Source organism: Ascaphus truei, chromosome 4, assembly GCF_040206685.1.
Source record: "Ascaphus truei isolate aAscTru1 chromosome 4, aAscTru1.hap1, whole genome shotgun sequence".
In the NCBI taxonomy this organism is placed as follows: Eukaryota; Metazoa; Chordata; class Amphibia; order Anura; family Ascaphidae; genus Ascaphus; species Ascaphus truei.
This window is the reverse complement of record NC_134486.1, coordinates 118785854-118807132: the sequence shown is the minus strand read 5'-3', so window position 1 is coordinate 118807132 and position 21279 is coordinate 118785854. Positions and strand designations below refer to the sequence as shown.

The 21279-nt window shown below is 36.9% G+C and overlaps 1 protein-coding gene across 3 annotated transcripts in view; it reads right to left on the bottom strand.

Annotated features, from left to right (window-relative positions):
• Window positions 1-6032: 6032 nt before the first annotated feature.
• RGS17 (regulator of G protein signaling 17) overlaps window positions 6033-21279 on the bottom strand; it is a 202382-nt gene continuing 187135 nt past the window's right edge. For all 3 annotated transcript variants that reach the window (XM_075596497.1, XM_075596499.1, XM_075596500.1), the window contains exon 5: window positions 6033-11307. In XM_075596497.1, coding sequence (XP_075452612.1) covers window positions 11119-11307 — 189 coding nt within the window. In that variant the 3' untranslated portion in view covers window positions 6033-11118. The remainder of the gene's footprint in view (window positions 11308-21279) is intronic.

The following is a 21279-nucleotide window of genomic DNA, read 5'->3' as shown; positions in this document are numbered from 1 at the left end:
GGCACCCAGGGCGTACTGTGCGGTTATCCACGCTCCCCTAACTACCCCTGGTATTACATGCCCTACTCTCTCCAGTACTTGCACGGAAGGTGCACTTCACTCTTCCCGCTCTGCCTTGCTGAAAGCCTGTCCTGTTCTGGATCTCAGCAGAGCCTCCAAATGTAGCCCATGTTTCTCCCCCCCCCCCCCCCCGGTCGCAGATTGGACCTCTACGGTGTAGTGAGGGCTGGCTACATATACTATGGTGGTGCATACCTGCTTGGAACAGGAGGGCCTGAGCCTCCCGCATTGGTGTGGGGGATGACAGGACCAGGCTTCTGGGGTATATGCCTTCATCTTTAGTGGTGGTGGTGCAGCGCCTCCATTCTCTGGCAAAACCTAGGGGATAGGTTAGAATCTTCCCAGAGAAACTCCTGGTTCCAGGGCGAGAGATTCCAATCTCACACACACTCAGTCTTTTGTATAAAAGCAGCAATGTCTTTATTGTCCTTTCATCAGTGATACAGCACACAGCAGCAGTTCATATGCACCGCAGCAGTTCATATACAGCAGGCTTCCAATTGTAACTGAACTATTTCTCCACTCCTCTCCTCTAGGCTGTACCCGAGTAAGATGGGCTGTTGGGGCTTCAATACCCCTACCTCCACCCATGGGTAGGCCCTCTGGGTGTGGTTAGATCTCCTCCCTCACCCCACCTGCAGGGTGAGGGGCATTGGTCCACCGCACTTAGTGCTATCAGCTCTACTCAGTATGGCTGAGTGTCTTCTCTCCTGTTTCATTGAACTCCAAGACCATGCTCTCTCTGTTCCAGCACTCTCCACTCTCACAACTCCAACAGACTCCACTCTCCAACAGACTCTCATAGACTGAACCCCAGACACACACAGGAGCAGCCCACTAAATAGATACAGCCCTGCCCCTTATGATGTCAGCAGGACCTCCCCTCTGTCTCAGGCCTGCCACAGAGTCAGGGGCCTGCCTCTATCACTCAAGGCAGGGCTTGGTGGGGGGAAAATCCATGATTACTACTGGCACCTGCCCTTACCAGGGCTTACTCCAGTAGGAGAAGGATAGGTAGCCCACTATTTCTTACAGGGGCTACACATACAATATTTGTACAGTACACTTGAAGAAGAAACCTTTACTATTTTGAATGCTCTATACATTTTTATCTACAGTATAATTGATTACTTACAGTATGTTGACTTCTTTAGTAAGAACTAAGTTAATAAGGTTAAGGTTACATAATTTTCTTTACTCTGAAAAATCCACAAACCACAATCAATGTTTATTAGAGTATTATTAATCTTCTAATTTGCAGAATGATAGAGAGAGAGACAGAGACAGAGAGACAGAGAGAAAGAGACAGAGAGAGAGAGACAGAGAGACAGAGAGACAGAGAGACAGAGACAATGTTTACCTTGGTCATTTCTATATACATGAAAAAAAGCAATCCCAATATTTAATTTAAAGTCTAATTAATGTCCTTTCACATATCTAATCATATTCAAGGTGAAAATGTCCCTTTATTGTATTAGTTAATTAATTTTTTTTTTCAACTTCAAATTTTTATTGAATGTTTCATATCAAATAAAACATTGCATATTTAGAAATTTAATTTAAAAAAAGATAAGATGTTCATCAAAGCAACATTTGGCTATTTTGTGGCATGCCCTGGGTGTGGATCAATCATACCCCATGTAAGTTACAGGTCAAAACAGGAGAGAGAAAGAAGGCTCTTTTCTTACTGAAGGGGTGGTTTTGTCCTCACACAAAAGTAAGGAACAAAAGTAAATAAAGTCATTGCTAAGTTTCAGGTTTTCATGTGAGCAATTAAACATTGTGAAATTATTTATATGTATTTATTGTTGTGCGACCTCAGATTATAAAAATAAACCAGTCACCAAGGTTTACTCCATTAAATATTGCTTTTGATTAAATGTGATACTAGGAGGCACTGCAAATTTAGGTCCATATTTACTAAGCAGTGCTATTCTGTAAAACACCTTCCAGTGGAAAATTACACCTTATGGCTCACCTGAATATGGAAATAAATAAAGAAGCCCCAATGCGCATCCAATATCACAAATTATTTACCACATTACTATATGTTTTTTTCTATATTTTTGTCTTTATAATATCTATCATGTAGTTAAATCCTTTGGCAAAAACATTTCAAGCCTGCAACCACTTTACAATAAACACATCAAAGCAGGTCATACACTATCTATTTTATACTGTGTCTTTTGAATTTCTTCCACTAGAAAAAGGAAATAAAACAATAATATAGCCAATAGCACAAACAAACATATACAGTCATGTGAAAAAGAAAGTACACCGTCTTTGAATTCCATGGTTTTACATATCAGGACATAATAACAATCATCTGTTACTTAGCAGGTCTTAGAATTAGGTAAATACAACCTCAGATGAACAACAACACTTGACATATTACACCGTGTCATGATTTATTTAACAAAAATAAAGCCAAAATTGAGAAGCCATGTGTGAAAAACTAAGTATACCTTATGATTCAATAGCTTGTAGAACCACCTTTAGCAGCAATAACTTGAAGTAATCGTTTTCTGTATGACTTTATCAGTCTCTCACATCGTTGTGGAGGAAATTTGGCCCACTCTTCTTTACAACGTTGCTTCAGTTCATTGAGGTTTGCAGGCATTTGTTTATGCACAGCTCTCTTAAGGTCCCGCCACAGCTTTGACTGGGCCATTGCAACACCTTGATTCTTTTCTTTTTCAGCCATTCTGTTGTAGATTTGCTGGTGTGCTTGGGATCATTGTCCTGTTGCATGACCCAATTTCGGCCAAGCTATAGCTGTCGGGCAGATGGGCTCACATTTGACTCTAGAATACTTTGGTATACAGAGGAGTTCATGGTCGACTCAATTACAGCAAGATTCCTAGGTCCTGTGGCTGCAAAACAAGCCCAAATCATCACCCGTCCACCACCGTGCTTGACAGTTGGTATGAGGTGTTTGTGCTGATATGCTGTATTTGGTTTTCGCCAAACGTGGCGCTGTGCATTATGGCCAAACATCTCCACTTTGGTCTTGTCTGTCCAAAGGACATTGTTCCAGAAGTCTTGTGGTTGGTTCATATGCATCTTTGCAAACCTAAGCCGTGCTGCCATGTTCTTTTTAGAGAGAAGGGGCTTTTTCCTGGCAACCCTTCCAAACAAACCATACTTGTTCAGTCTTTTTCTAATTGTACTGTCATGAACTTTAACATTTAACATGCTAACTGAGGCCTGTAGAGTCTGAAATGTAACTCTTGGGTTTTTTGTAATTTCTCTGAGCATTGCACGGTCTGATCTCTGGGTAAATTTGCTGGGAAGTCCACTCCTGGGAAGATTGGCAACTGTCTTCAATGTTTTCCACTTTTGAATAATCTTTCTCACTGTAGAATGATGGACTTTAAATTGTTTGGAAATGGCCTTATAACCCTTCCCTGATTGATGGGCTGCAACAATTGCTTCTCTAAGATTATTGCTGATGTCTTTCCTCCTTGGCATTGTGTTAACACACACCTGAATGCTCCAGACCTACTAAAACTTTGGCTTTTATAGAGGTGGTCACACTTGCTGCTGATAATTAATCAAGAGCATTTGATTAGCAGCACCTGTCTGCTACTTAGCATCTTAATTCCTATGGAAGCAGTAAGAGTGTACTTAGATTTTCACACACAGCTTCTCCATTTTGTCTTTATTTTTGTTAAATAAATCATGACATGGTGTAATATGTCAAGTGTTGTTGTTCATCTTAGGTTGTATTTACCTAATTTTAAGACCTGCTAAGGAACAGATGATTGTTATTATGTCCTGATATGTAAAACTATAGAATTCAAAGAGGGTGTACTTTCTTTTTCACATGACTGTAAATATATATATTTTTTGTGGGTCTGGGTTTCAAGCTTGCTAAGATTGTGTATCTTTAATTGTCAAGTGAATATGGATCTTAATGCCCGTGGTTACTAAGTAATAGTCTTTCTTATTTTACCCTTTGTGTGCACTTTAGGAAGCTCTGTACATTATTATTTCATCGCTGAAGTCATTTCATACACTTAAACGTATCACAACTAGAAATGGGTCAATTTATCAAAACTTTGTCAAAATTTTTGTTAATATTCATACAGCTGACGAATATTTGTCAGTGTGGTTTTTATTTACAAAAATGTGTGAGAATATATACAATTCTACCCGTGGCGATTATTTGCAAATTTGATTCACTCTGAAATGAAAGAAAAAGACGGAGAGAGAGATTCTTCTTTGTTAAAATCGAAAGTGCTTTAAATACCAACCCAAACACACTTTTATACAGCACCCCATGGTTTTGGGGTGTATAAATAGAACTTAGGACTGTAACAAAGAGTCTCTCTCTCTCTTGATTCTGGTTGAATCTAATGTTTAGGGAAAAATTGAGAATAGTGGCAACAAGCAGAATTGCACACTGTACATTCGCACACATTTGTCAAAGGCTTTTTTAAGTTAGGCGAATCAACGTTTTTTTGTCAATCGCCGAATATTCACACTAGTGAATAAATTCCATATTGGCTAATTTGAATGTTGCCGAATAATTGGGCAATCTCTAAATACAACCTACATCAAATGTACATATTTTATTACCCACTGTAATGTATGTACTGTATTAAGGAATGCGTTCAACGGTATGAAGTAGTCCTGAAACAAATGTCTAATGCAGGTGTTTATGCACAATAATAAGAAATGTAAAAAAAGGACTAATGTGCAAAACTTAAATTAGACAGACAGTTTACTGTACATGTTCAAGTTAGAACAAACTCAAAATACATTACAGTAATTATACAACTTTGAGCATCTTGCAATAAAAATCTAAAATCATGCCATCATCAAGTAAGGAAAATGTTTCCCCTTTTGTGTAGTTGTGTAATTTGTTTGAATGCACACATGGTCTGTATATACTCAAAACGTGAGAAGTTTAAAGAAATATACTTTATTATGTTATAAAAGGTGCAAAACTGTTTTAAGCAAGTCATATTTTCAGAACTCAATGTAGTAGAGACTATAGTTTCTTGTTTTTTTGCTTGTATTCACATCTTAATAGAATTTACAATATTTATGAAATTTTCACTTTTACAGCGCAACAAATTACATCCATTCATGATAACATGAAAAAATATGGTGTTATGGTTAAACTGCTGAAATCGTTAGCAGCAAAATATATATATATAGTTAGGATAATGCATAATGCATTTACATAGTTTTAAATTCTGTACTCATTTAATTGCTCTACATTACATTGGAAAGGAAATACATTTTGTTAGTGATTTCCATCACAGAGACATCAGAAAACATTCAGTACACTCATAAAAAATAAAAGTTTCATTGAATTAGATAAGAGACCACAAATGATTCAGTTTCTAAATATATATTTTTTGTGACGAGGAGGGAACATCAGTTATGCCAGATGTGAAATTGATACAAGTTTCAACAATTATGGATCACATTTGCATCACATTCTTCAATGTGCAATCTGTGATATTCAACTTAAAAAAACAAAACATTTTTTAGTTTCATTTCATGTTGTTTGCAGAGATTATCTTTTTTCTTTTTATTAACTTATTCTGAGATTTTATGTTTTTTTTTAAATATATATGTGTCCATTTGCATGTAATTTCCCAGAATCCCTTGCTGTAGTGGAAGTGCTGTGTGCTGGGTGATAATGGTGAAATGCGGGGTTGTAGACCTGCCTAAGTCATGGAAACGAGCATACAGTAATATTTCCATTTGCTATATATATATATATATATATATATATATATATATATACAGTGGTTGACAAATCACCAAAAAATCTACTCGCCACACAAAAAAATCTACTCGCCACCTAGTACCAAACGTATGCTGCTTGGGCCAATAGGCGCTCGCCACGATGTTAAATCCACTCGCCCGGGGCGAGCAAATGTATAGGTTTGTCGAACACTGTATATATATATATATATATATATATATATATATATATATATATATATATATATACGACTATTAAGGTTATGGTGGGTAAAAAAAGTGACTAAAACCCTCCACAGTAAAGCATAAAGCAACTGTAAATATTCCTGTATATTCATTTGCATGTCTTAGACAGGTCTGCAACCATGTCTTTCACCATTATCACCCAGCAAACAGCACTTCCACTGCAGCAAGGGATTCTGGGAAATGACATGCAAATGAGCACACAGTGCCACTTTTTATCTCATGCTCACATTACATGAGCAACCCTTAGTCAATGCATGCTGCTTTAAACACAGCTTTTAAGCAAGGACTTGGGAGATGCAAAGTCAGTTAACCCACTCACAGTCATGTTTCAACCTTGATGGGTCTCATCAGTGTGAGGTTGGCTTACTGACATTTGCTCAAATGAGATAAGAGTAGGTAATCACCACGACTATTAAGGTTATGGTGGGTAAAAAAAGTGACTAAAACCCTCCACAGTAAAGCATAAAGCAACTGTAAATATTCCTGTATATTCATTTGCATGTCTTAGACAGGTCTGCAACCCTGTCTTTCACCATTATCACCCAGCAAACAGCACTTCCACTGCAGCAAGGGATTCTGGTTTATATATATATATATAAACGTATGTATTTAATACTCAAAGTATATAAACGGTCTTCCAGATGAAGTAATGAGTTTGGCTTTCATTCATTATGTGCTCAATATACAGAATGATTTTTAAGACGAAACAAAAAGTGTGCTAAATATGTATACAAGTGCTTTGATTTTCTTTGTATTTGTTTCGGAGGGATTGTACTGTACATATGTACAAGTTCCTTAACACTGGTGTGAATGTTCTTTATAAAGACAATTCATTATGCTAATATAAAGCTTAGCCTATTTGCATCATTATAGCATCTGTGGCATTCCTGACACCTTGATAAATGACTCACATAGTGTTGACATCAATGCAGCCACAGTATAAAGGCAAATAGCTATTACATAGCACCATGTGCAATCTGCATATATATTTGGATCTAGAGTCACCATTTTTTGTTGCTGACATAAAGTGTGATTTTTGTCCTATATCTTAATTAAATTAAATATTTTTGTATATATTTGTTTCTTTTAAATATATGCTTCTCATTACTTGGCTCACATAATTTATTATGTACAGGTAGTGCGGTCAACATACACAGAGGTGTAAATAGTAGAATGATACAGGCAGAAGGAGTCCCTGCCACAGAGCATCCAATATAATTTTTAGTACCTGAGGCACATGAAATAAAGTGACAATTTCAAGTTCCCTTTCCCTAGATCCCCAATAGTTGTTCTAAGGCAAGTCCCTTCTCGAGCTCCCATGTGTCATCAAACACAAGATGGTGAAAAAAACCATGCTCCTAGTGACAAGACTGAGAGCAACTGATCTCTATCATTCACAGGTGCAGTCACACTTAGAAATATGTATCTTGAAAACTATTACATGGCTTGAAAATTATTAGATAAGAAACAGATGGGGATTTAGGATTTAGAACAGATAAGGAAATGGGTAGACTATGGCGTTTATTCCAAAAGCTCAGAAGGAGACGCTTTGGAGGTAATTGAAATAGACACTGTGACAATATTTTTCTATATTTAACATTTGTTTAATAGTTTAACAACCTTTAAACTGAAGGCCAAAAATACTAACACTGAACAGCATAACATTTAAGAATTGACAGTACAGTAAGTAATATTTTCTTAGGGGCTGTCATAATTATATCCATATTTCTTCAAAACAGAGAACTTCTGGTGAATGTCACAATTATATATGAGACCATGGTGAAAATTAAATCTTAAAGTATTTTGTTAAAAAAAATAGGAAATAGACATAGGGGCCTATGCAGAGAGCAGCGAATTTTAAAATTGGCGAATTTATTAAAAAGTAGCTTTTTTGGAGAGTTTTATTCTCCATATGCAGAAAAGTGCGAATTCTGCTATGTTTAACATGGATGCGTGTGGCGAGTTTAAATTGGCGAGATGCGCGCTTCAGAAACGTGTAAAAACAAATTCGCGCCTTTTTTTTCCCTTTGCAATGGCCGCGAGCGGCAGCTTCTTGCCAATTTTTTCTGGCGAGGCAAAAAGGAGACAATCGCGCCATTTTATTGGCGCGAACAGCCGCTAGATGCCGTTCGCGCCTCTCTGCATTAGGATATTTTTAAAACTGGCGAGATTGAGGTTCTCGCCAGCCGCGAGGCGAGTTTTACAAATAGAAAATAAAAATTGGCGCGTTTTTCGGAACTCGCCATTTTCTGCTGCTTTCTGCGCGATTTTCTCCAAAAAATGGCGAATTTCGAAATAGCGCTGCTCTCTGCATAGGCCCCTAAATTTGACTGCACCTATATCTATTTTAAAGCAGAATTGCCACCTTGAGCAAATTTAGCAAGGTCGGATACAACTAAATAACACATGTGCATTTTATCACAAGTGAAGAAAAATCTGGTACAAGCACAACACATGCAATTTTATTTTTATTTTGTTGCAGCAGTAGCAATCACTGCTTAATAAATATAATTATCATGCATTGAAATCTCTTATAATCCATTTGGGACTATTATCGAAAGAATCAAGAACATAACAGATCAGTTAGTGTGATCTGTAACGCTTGTCAAAAAGAAAGGGAAAATCAAACTGAGAGATTAAGCCCGGGATTTTGTTTGGGACACAGGATGTCCATATTTCCACTTAAATTGGAATATGTAGACTGTTGAGAAATATTCATTGTATCCCATCATACAGAACAATTGACAGCTTTTCTTACTCTCAGAACTTTATCTTATACTGTACAACAAATAATCTAGTTATTCCTTTCTTAGGCTGAAGTTTAGTAATATAAACAAGTGCCTCTAAAGAAAAGCTTGCAAATGAACAGGAATTCTGTCCAGATCTCCCTCTACACATTTTTTTTTACATCCATACAGATTAAATTCCAACCTGCACCATGTTATTGCGCCCTGAGCACCATAACATCTAAAATGACACCAAAAAATAGAACAACACAGTAAATATAATTTAAGGTAGGAATTAATCTCCTACCACTATATTTCGGTATCTGCAGGTCTTTCAAACCACAACATGGAAATATTACTAGGAAATATATATATTTTTTATTTTTCACATTCTGAAAAAAACCATAGTAAAAAGTAATATTTTTTGCTACGCACATAGATATCTTTATTAAAATCATCCACTCTCTGAGGATCATTACACATTTATTCATATGGCAAACAGATGTGACCAATATGAATAAAGTCTGTCATAGCACAGTAACATTTTCAGACAAAACAAGTGTTTATTAAAGAAATTATTGTAATAAAGTTTTTTATCTTGCATTTTATCTACAACTTTATAAATAATAATGTTTTAAAAGTGCTGAATACTACAGAATATTCAGCAGCCTCAGTGTAAACAGAACCTATTTTTCTTCTATCTAGAACTTTTTTTAATTTCTTTAAACCCTATTCTGTCAAACACTAACACAGGTAAAATATTTGCATAGGGAGCAGAGAATAGCCCTTTTAATCAATTTCTCCTGAATTCTGTACAAATTACAAATTTAAAACATCTTATAACACATGTTTTCATATGTGTGAAGTCATGCAAACCCCCCCCCCCCCCAAAAACAAACAAAAACAAAACCTGTGTTTCAAGTAAAAAAAGTAACCAAATCTGGAGAAACAAACCATAAAAAAATAGAGGTAGTAAAAAGTAAATAAAAAATAAATTGTTAAACAAAATAAGGCCAGGTTTGCCAGTTGTAGCACATGCAATTAAAGTTTTAAACAAGCATTTAATTGTCGCTCTGGTTGATATTAGATAATGCAAAATGTGCTACTATTCGCAGCACATTTTGTATATATATAACTAGGCCAAGCAAACAGTAGTTAAACCATAAAGAAGACACAGCAAAGAGATTTTGCCAGTTTGCGGTCTTTGCATTCTGTTTGAACAATAAAAGTTTGGTTTCAACGCTGGCATCTACATACAGCTCCTTGCCTATCAAGGAGAGGTACAAAATGAATTATATTAAAAAAGCTGAGATATTTATTTTTTATTTTTTATGTAGCTATTGTACAAGACAACGTTTTTGTCAAACTAAAAAAAAACAAGTATTTCAAGCATTTCTCATTTAAGAAGACAATAGCTTAATCTAAATGTTTTCAAATGCTACATGTAGGTAAAGTTTTTTTTTAATTTATATTTTTATCTCCAGCTACTAAAGTATCAAGCTATTTATTCATTTTTGTGGCTGAAATATTTATACAACAATGTTAAAACTGGATGGCCAGTTTTATTAAAGAAATTTTTGTATGACATCTGAAATGTACATAAATATGTTTATTTTTTATAACAATGAACAATATGAGCTCAGAAATTTGGTAATTCAGCCATGAATCCTTTAAAATGGTTTGTGCTTCTTTGACATTGCAAACTCTGTAAAAAAAATAAATAAAAGAAATGCCACAGTTTGATAGTGAACATTCGTGGGAATCCCCACTTCAATTTCTTTTTTTTTTCCACAAAGGCTAGTCATCTTTTCTTCTTGTACAAAAGTATTGGCTTGAAAGTATCCCTCTTCTTACATCCTCCTAAAAACACTGTTTCCTTTTAAAATTGGCTTATCACTATAAACTATTGACTAAAGAAATACAAACCAAGCCAAGGTTTGTTTTCAACATTTTAACTTAAGATTGTATTGCACATAAAATGTTCTTAACTTCATATTTACTCAATGCAACTGGTTATATTGCAAGAACTGAGTGGTGAATAAAAGACAGTTTCTACCCTTGCACATGCATTATGAGAAAACACAAGGAGTCTGTTCATAGTCCACCAAATATATCATCTACTCAAGTGAATGGTGTGTAAAACAAATGTGGTAATTCCAGTGTTGTTTATTTGTTAAACTCAAGCATGAAAGACCTTGGGGAAATTGAGACAGAGACCAGAAGTTTTTTTTTATTATGTTTCACAGTAGCCTGAGTAGTGCACGACTTAAGTTCACCGGGAACTTAGTGTCTGATGTTATTAAACTACATATCTGTTCTGCTAACCAAAAAAAAAACCCAATATGTTATCCGAAATGTAGAGCTAAGATTCAGTGGTTGATTCTTCTGTACTTTCGAGAAGAGCCTTGTAAACCTGTGAGTTTAAAAACCTTGGGAAAGAGTCTCTGTGCATCAAGGTGTATATTTGAAGTTGGGCATCTTCATACATGTGAGGGGTGGGATCCAGCAAATTCCTGTTGATCACTTCCCGCACTCTGGAGTCAAGACTGACCTGAGGATAAAATGTAAAGTGTGTTTCTATCATTTTCAGCATTAAAAAAAATACAGCCATTTTTTTTACTAATTCAATCAGATATGCTTTTTATTGGTATATTATATTAATTAATTAATGCAATACACAGTAGTAATAATAAAAATTCACGTTGGTAAACATATCTATTTTTTTCCTATTTTTGAGTATCTAATGAAATCCAAGAATGGACTAATTATAAAGAAAATAAATTGAGTTTTCCATTGGACGCAGAGAAGAGGGATTATGCATAGATGGTTTATTTTTTAACAAAAGTACAAAAACAAACTAAATGTCCGTAAATGATTGGTAATAGGCTTTAGTAACACACTTTAGTATGTAAAAACACTTTAGTATGTAAAAACAACACTAGATGGCGCTCTAATATACTCTCAAAATGTGCTAAGTGAAAACTTAATAACTATTAAGTGACTAATATAACACAAAAAATATAATATAAATATGTGCACAAAATAATACAGTGCAAATATGGTGACTAATATCACACAATAAATTAGGTACACATAATAATAAAGTGCAATCTAAAATTCAGTGAATGGAAGGTAAAAATGATCACTCAAACCCTCAGATAGGACTGTTTTAAGGTCCAAAGGAACGATATGTAGAAAAACACCAGAGGAGCGATAATACCTTAAAAAAAGAAAAACACTACATAGTGCAAATATTATATGTACAACAAGCGTGAAAAATGTAGGAGCTCCCAAATGCAAAATAGAGTAGGTATATAAGAGCAGAAATTCCAGCTGTGAAAAGGGTTGATTCCAGGCCAGTGTGGTAAGAGGACACCAAACCTCAAAAAGAGAAAAATACCATAGTGTAGATAGTAATAAAATGTATTTACGCCAAAGGATAAAAATGGAGGCTTACAGTATGGATGAAATAACACAGCAAGGTATACACAGTGCAGGAGGGATATTCTGCCGAGTCGCGACCTCAGGACTGCTCCTCACCGACACCTCTGTGGATCTCTTCCGCATCCGCATCTGCGCTATGGCCGATACGTCACTTCCGGTCTTTCACTCCACCGGAACTGACGTCTGCGGGTATTCCGAAGGAGTCCTGACGAAGCCGTTAATTAGAACGGTGAAACGCTTAGAGCGTGGCTCACAGATCAGACTGAGAGAGAGAGTCAGCTTCGGAATACCCGCAGACGCAGGTCGCGACTTGGCAGAATATCCCTCCTGCACTGTGTATACCTTGCTGTGTTATTTCATCCATACTGTAAGCTTCCTTTTTTATCCTTTGGCGTAAATACATTTTATTACTATCTACACTATGGTGTTTTTCTCTTTTTGAGGTTTGATGTCCTCCTACCACACTGGCCTGGAATCATCCCTTTCCACGGCTGGAATTTCTGCTCTTATATACCTACTCTATTGTTAGTGTGCATTTGGGAGCTCCCATATTTTTCACGCTTGTTGTACTGTACATAGAATATTTGCACTATGTAGTGTTTTTTCTTTTTTTAAGGTATTATCGCTCCCCTTGTGTTTTTCTACATATCACACTTTAGTAGAAAATAAAACTATACTATCTAGTACAGGTACTGTATACATGAAGTAGTTCTATAAGGTTATTATATATTTTTGTATATCCTTTTAATTGCCAGGATATAGAAGGAAATCTATTGATCTACCTATCTAAACATAAGTCCTGACAATGCTTTGGCCTTAAGGTGCTATGAAAATAATAACAATGCAGCATGCAAAGTCCTTCGGGATCAAGTAATAAGGTTTCTATGGTACAAAAACAACACTTTTTAATCTGGTCTGTAACTGTTACATACGCCCATAATATATATTATCTTTAACTGTGCAAGCAATGTCTTGTATATAATGTATACCCTGTTCACTTACGTAACTGTATTTGTAACCATGTATTATTTGTCATGTTAACTCTATGTCCAGGACATACTTGAACACGAGAGGTAACTCTCAATATATTACTTCCTGGTAAAACATTTTATAAATAAATAAAACTTGATTTATAAAAGACATCACTGACTATAACAGAGGGACTTTAATTGGATAAATCTGAGTTAAGTTCCAGATGCACAATTTCTGCTTCAGCAAAACTAACATTCTCACACAATATTAGTCAACTAAGAAACCTTTTCCCAAAGTGTAAATATTTAATACCTAAACTCAACTGAAACCTTACGAATGTGCGTCATCATGTTTTTTTTTTTTTATTTTTTTTTTTAAACCAATATACATATTCCTGTTATAATTATTCTACTAATTAGTACAAAAATAGCTTGGAAAAAAAATTCTATTGTAGTACCTGTGTAAGTACATCAACTCTTCCATTGGCAAAGTCATTGATTCCTATGTACAGTACTAAGCCATGCACATGGCTTTTTTAGCATTAAAATAATGCATGGAAATGTTATGTGTACCTTTGTACTAACCTTATTTTTTTTAATGTGCGCCCTATGAATCGAAAATGGTTTTAGTAACTCACGTCCGCTAAATTCAACATGGTGTAAACTCTAACAACTATGTTTATAATCATAGCACAGAATTAATTTGCTATATAGCAACCAACAAGTATTTCATGCCGCATGGATGTTCATTATATAGGTTAACAAAATGCATTATTCTTACAATATGCCACTAATAATAATAATTTGTATTTATTAACTCTAGTTATAATGGAAGAAAAACCACATCATTCTGTTTATTTAAAGTAAATTATTTAAATTAAATCAATCAATTCAATATTATGCAATGCGTCAAAATTTAAATAACATACATTATATATATGAACTCACATAATGCCCTTCATGCATATAAAGCATTTTTTTTGAGGGTTTGCACACATTTTTAGATCTTGACACACAATAACAATTAAAATATAATCTTAGTACATAAGTTCAGTTGTATTAAATCACTATTAGAAGGCAAGGTTGCACTGACATTCTTACAAAGTTTTTCATAGACATAAATTCTAATTAAACGAATTCCATATTAAATTTCTTCTTTGCCACAAAGATAACATTTTAAAATAAAACGCACACTTTCTTATTTTATCAGAAGAGTAACACAATTCTGTGATATCCTATTTTGGAATGGAAGTAGTATCTCAGACTATGAGGTCTATTTACTAATGTTTTCTGGCTATAGGACTGGGGCACAACCAGTGCAAAAAACATCACCCTATTGATCAAAAAAATGGAATCCCATTGAAAATAATTTGTCATACTTATCAAAGTCTCCTAGCTGCAAAACCGGTATAAAAACTCTGCACCAGTGTTAACAAACCAAAAATTACATCTGTTTCAATGGGAAAGGTTTTGCAGATTCTGTGCCCCCTTGGAGTTTTTCCTTTGATAAATCCGGTGCAATTCTCTGTGTATTGTTTTTGCCCAAGTTTTGCAGCTGTGAGACCTTCATAAACAGCTCCCTATGAGAAAAAAACAACACAGCGGTTATTTACTAAAGTCTCCTGGTTGGGCAAAAAGTAATATAAAATAATTACACCAGATTTAAAAAAATGTAACACACCTGTGATAATAGAGATTTATGTTCATTTGGATTATAAAAGAGAAACAGGGGACAACAATTAGATTCACAGAGAAAAACCCTTTATGCGTGGCCATCAGGTGTGATGAAAGGTCCGATCTGGACCTGTAACTTTGCATTCTCCACTGTTCCGAAAATAAATGGAATCTGATTGTAAAAGTATTTGTAAGTGGAGATCTACTTCCTTTTTGGAGAAATCCTGTTTGTTAATTTGGATATGCAACATTTATTCAAATGATTGAAATAGCATATATCCCAAGAGTCCCAGGCGTGTTAAGTTTTATGCATACAGTACAGTAGGTATCTTTCCACATATTGTATAATGGTGTCTTGGGAGAGTTATTTGAGTAACTTAGACTTGAGTAAAATAGGACTCTCTCCCTCTCACCCACTTACTTTCTGCCACTCTCCCCTTCTCACCCTTATTCCTCCACCCAAAACTAGGGTTGCCACATTTAAGGTTTTATAATAGAGAATGCCGAGATCCAGTATAAAAGTGTGACACCATATTGAGTGATAAATGGCTTGCAAATGCTTCGGGCTGAATGGTATCTCCCACTTGACCAATATATTCTCTGGATTTAAATCATCTCTGCTCATGCAGGGAGGAAAAAAACATGTCTTGGTATTATCAGATGACCCGGCAGAGTCCTAACTTTATTATTTTAATAATGTACTGTAGTAAGGTGACATTTATCTGAATAGATAACTATTTCATTCAAGTAGAAATCTTTTACGTTTTTATGACATTTCATTGCAGTAATTGTATGAGCGAGCAAAGTGAAGACTTAACCTAGACTTTATTTTATGACCTCTTTGGTTGTGTGTTTTTGTTTTTGTTTTTGTTCTTAGACGCCAGAGGATCGGGATACACAGAGATGAGTGTGAGAGACTCATAAAATATCCATAAAGTGCCAAAATGAGAAATTACAATTTACCAATAAAAATCTACCAATGATAATTGAATGTTCAATGTAAAAATGCCGAATCACGGTTGTTGCTTCTTCTTCAAGAGAATTCCAAAACTCCCATGAAATACTGTAGAAGACAAAACTGTAGAAATAATAAAGCACAACAAAAATCCCTCTGTGGTGCAAATTATTTTTATTACAAATAATTAAAAATAAAACTTGGGAATGATTCCCACTCACATTCTTGGGTGCTGCATTCAGCACTATGAAATAGTGTTTTATTGTTTCAGGCATCAGGTTATGTGTGGTGCCTCTCCTGGCAGCTCCTGTGTACTTCCTCATTCCTTTCCAGCCTGTGAGGCGGGTCGCGTGCACTTGCGCTCGTGCACGTATCCTAGTACTTCCGGGTTTCACTGCGGCTGTTCTCCAGTGCAGGGGGAAGGACTAAAGGAGGTTTTCAGGAGCTCTTGCAGATAACTATACACAGCTCTGACCCTGCGCCTGTCAACAAATTTCCCTACGCGTTTCGAAAGGATTCTTCTTTCTTCCACAGCGGCATGGGTGCAGTTCCCCCTTAGCTTAGAGGTATCCTTTTATAGCAGTCAATATTTTATTGCGCCACAAAACCATATATATTGCCATAAAGAACATACTACATATATCAGAAAAAGTACAATTTATATACCAGAAAGGACACATAATCCATAGTGGTTAGTAGAAAAAGGATGGAATGACATAAAGGGATACAGTCATCCCTTTCTATAAAAAATGATTTATTACTGATGCTCATACTCTGCTCATTTAACATGGCATGAATCCATTCCTTAACCACAGGTACCAGATATTATATATTGGCCTTCAATAATAGGTAGTCATTTATTAAATAAAAAAAATATTATTATAAAAAAAAGGTTCTAATATAATTTTAATTATAATAATAATATTGAAACACTCCATAATTATTTAAATATTTGACCTTATATAATTACAAGATATATCTCCACAATTTAGAGAATACTTTTACTGCACTTGGTATAATTTAAAATGTACAATGATCACATTAATCTTACTTGGTTACATCTTATTCCAAAATATTCCTTCTAGATATTTATATATTATTTATTATAATTATGATTATAAAATGGCCATGGAGACTTATTATAAGACTTATCGTGGGAGGTACCCCTCTTCTCTGCTTATCTCTAGATGCTGAAAAGGCCTATGATAGACTTGACTGGGATTTCTTGTTCTCTGTGCTAAAATATATGGGTTTTACAGGTCAATTCTTACAAGCGGTCAAGGGTCTCTACCAACACCCTTCAGCTAGAGCTAGATGCGCCAGCCGTGTCTCCGATAAAATCCAAAATAACTAATGGCACTAGACAGGGCTGTCCCTTATCCCTCTACTGTTTGCACTCGCAATAGAGCCTCTGGCAGCCACTATTAGATTAAATCTCAACATCTCAGGGATAACCATAGGTAAAGTTAATGGCAACATTTCCCTATTTGCGGATGATGTGTTTTTGACCCTCACACGCCCCTTAATATCCCTCCCAAACCTCTAGCAATCTCTTGATGACTTTGGAAACAGATCGGGCTTTAAAATTAATCATACCAAATCCCTGGCATTGGCAGTGAACGTGCCCAGCGACACCGTAAAGCTTCTCAAACTTAACTTTGATTTCTCATGGCAAACGCATTATAGTATATCCCCTATCTCAGAATTAAGGTAACAAAATCATATGAAACCATATACAAATGTAATTATCCAAAACCAATTAAACATCTGAGAAATATTTGGAATCCTGGAGCAAATACAATATCTCATGGATTGGCAAAATAATATCTATTAAAATGAATCTCCTTCCACACATATTGTATTTTTTCTGCACTCTCCCCATTAAGATACCACTTAAAGATCTTGTGGAGCTCCAATCCTGCATTACCAAGTTTGTTTGGAACAAGAAACGCCCAAGAGTCAAGAGAGAGGTGCTATATAGGTCCACAGGGTTGGGGGGTTAGCCCTCCCCAATCTTCTGAAATACTATCAGGCCTCCCAGCTAAGTCAGCTGCTACTATGGAACTCGGATCCGCAATCTAGAGGATGGGTAGATATAGAGAACGCTGAGTCCAAACCAGTGGACATCAAAACCCTTGTATGGCTAACCAAATCAATAGGCCACCAAACACTCTATCCCACCCTATGATCAGACATTCCCTAACACTTTGGGACTGTCTGAAATTTAAATTCAAACTCACAACAGTAAGTTCTCCTATGATCCCGCTCTTCGGCAACCCCGACTTTGACCCATGTAGAGCGACAGGTGCATTCCAAGCTGGAGGGCTGCTGGTATTGTCATAGTAGGAGAACTGTTTTCATTTTGCAGGCTTATCCCGTTCCCAGATTTACAAAAAAAAAAAAACCTGCCCCCCTCTGAGATATTTTGCTACCTGTTGGTAAAACATTTCGTCACACAATATTACAGGGTCGGGGAATCGCCTGTATCTGCCCTGTACCATATTCTAATTAGCTGTGATGCAGGTGGAAAATGTCTATATGCTGAAATGGGAGGTAAACTAGGAGAGGTCCTCGAAGACGAAGACTGGGCAGATATTGGAAGCTGCCGCAAAAAGCTCAATATGCACTGTGGTAAAAGAGAACTCCTACAAATTACTGTATCGCTGGTACATGACACTGGCTAGGCTCCACACGATATTTAACTCTCACTCGCCATCCTGTTTTAGGGGATGCAGACAAAATGGTTCGATGTTACATATTTGGTGGAGATGCCCAAAACTGGTTCCCCTATGGAAGCTTGTTTTCCAACTGATCATTAGGCTATTACATGTTAAGTTGAAACCAAATCCATGGGGTTCCCTCCTGGGAAGGCCAATTCTAGATATACCGTGAGCCTCAGCCAAGTTGATCGCCTATATCATGTCAGCCACGAGATGCTGTATCGCGGCATCCTGGAAAAAACAGGAGGCTCCTTCTATGGCCATTGTTAAACGTAGGATTTGGCATATCTCTGTTATGGAGAAACTCACTGCATTCCTGAGAGAGATCTGCCATAAGTTTTCCCAAGTCTGGGATCCCTGGTTTGTGGGAGAAGGGGGACAAGGGGACAATAGAGAGTTATCCTTTATATAGAGAGGAACAACCGCTCCCTCAGAAGTCAAGCGCACAAAGCCTGAAACAATGAGCATTTCCTATAGAACATGGGTACTGGAGAACAGACAAGTTAAAAACTTAAGTAGTTTCCCTCCCCCCCCGCCCGCCCCCTTCCCCTATGTATTTGCCTGGTTTGGTTATTCTTTAAATGTGTTAATGATAGTTGTTAATTTGACCCCAATAAGACTTTTCAAATTTGGCTGAAAGTTTGGCTGGACTGGAACGTATGTTATTTAATGTGAAAACTGCTAGATGTGGTCCTAAATGTTGCCCTTTTCATTTTCTGTATCCCATTGAAAATTGCAAATAAAATGAAGTTAAAAAAATTATGTTAAAAATATTTTAAAATTCTTTAAAAAAAATATATATATATAATATGTAATTTATTTAAAAAATTCATTAAAAAATTATTTTAAAAAATTAATTATTTTAAAAATTATTTTTAAAATATTTAAAAACATTATTCTAGAGGAGGTGCATGCGCGAGGTCTAGGTGAATGGAAACAAAAGAAAACAGCGCACAACGCCAAATAGTGAAGCAAATTCAACAATATATTATAGAATTAAAAAGGGGGTAATATATCTGCGTACATGAAAAAAGTTGGTAAAAGGCATGTAGTGTGTATCACACTGTTTACCACTCGGCAGCTGTTAACTGTAGAATCGGGTGCTTGCTTCCCTCTGCTGATGCAGCTCAGTTGATTCTGGGGCAGGACGTCAGTCTTTCACTCCCAAGGGGATTTCCCTTCATGCAGCCAGGTTCAGCAGCTGGTACTGGGGCTCGATGAAATCGCTCCTGCTTCCTGGCCGATATGAAGCTGCTCCTGTACCTCGGCAGGTGTATCCTCTGCACAGAGGTTAAAACGCAGCTTGCTGGGGTGCCCTCAGCGTGCCACGATGCCGCTCCGTCGCGGGACGCTGTGTAATGACGTCACTGTCTACACAGCAGTGGTGGATTCAATAGGGAAGTTTGAACAGTCTTACAAAGTCTCTCACAAGTGTCCAAAACAGCACACAGGATGAAATAAAAATAGGACAGGCCAATACATAGACAAAGGCCAATGTAAGCAGATATAAGGCAATAGAATGTTACATCCAACTAGTTTCGTAGAATTAACTACTTCTTCAGGGAGGTCTAGGTGCATGGAAGCCTAGAGTGTGATCTCCGCGCCCCTCGACGACTAAACAGACACTCACCATCATAAAATTTACTCAAAATCGCTGACTTTACAGATATTACAGATAGGGAAGAAAACACGATGCCGACAAAACCAAAAACGGGCCGTACAGCTACGGTACTCACGAAGTATTTCAACAAGTCCGATCCGGCGCGCAAAGATGGAGCGGGAACTCCGACACCACCCGCAGGATCGGAATCCGAGGAGGATCAACTACCGGAGGAATGCACGACCCCAGGAGACACAGAATCGATCACCTGCAAAGTGATGAGAGAATTCTGCAACGAAATGAAGGCTTATATGCACAATGAACTGGCTGACCTGAGGCGCGATATTAATAGCATTGGCGCCAGAACAGACGAGATCGAGACAAGATTAGACTCCACGATTAAGGCAGTCCGCAAGCAGGATAAAACCTCAGCCAACTTACAAGCACAAATAAACGAACTAGCCTGTAAACAGGAAGATGCGGAAAACAGGGACCGCCGCAATAATATCAGGGTGCGGGGTGTCCCTGAGGAAGTTGCAGACCCCGAGGACTTTATTACAAAATGGCTGACCAGCCTCTTCCCCGATAAATCTGAGTCAGAACTACACTTAGACAGATGCCATAGAGCCCTAAGGTCTAAACCGCAGCCTAATGATCCTCCGAGGGACATTATTGTCCGCCTTCACTACTTCAGGATTAAAGAGGCGGTGTGTCAAATCTCCAGAGCAGCGGGCATGGTAGATCTTAATATTTCAAGATCTGGCCCCTTCTACTCTTGCTAAGCGGAGGTCCCTGTTGCCCATAACCAGGCTGCTGCGAAACAAAGGGGTGCGCTACTGGTGTATTTTCCCCTTTGGTCTCATGGTTCTAAAGAATGGTACAGCCTTCACTTTGCGTACCATAGAAGAAAAGGGCCAATTTCTGAAAAAGTTGGGCCTACGAGGAGAATCCACTGACCTGGAGGGAGCTGGGGGTGTCCACATCCTCTCCTGAGCAGAGCTGGAGCAGAGTGACGAATTCGGAGCGAAAATCCCAAGAGAAGACACCTAATTGATACCAATTGTGGATCAATTAAGGCTTAAAAGGGCAATACCGGTAGACTGTCCATTTGTTCGCAAAAAGTTGGAATAAAGTTAGACGGTTCAAATTTGCATCCTGA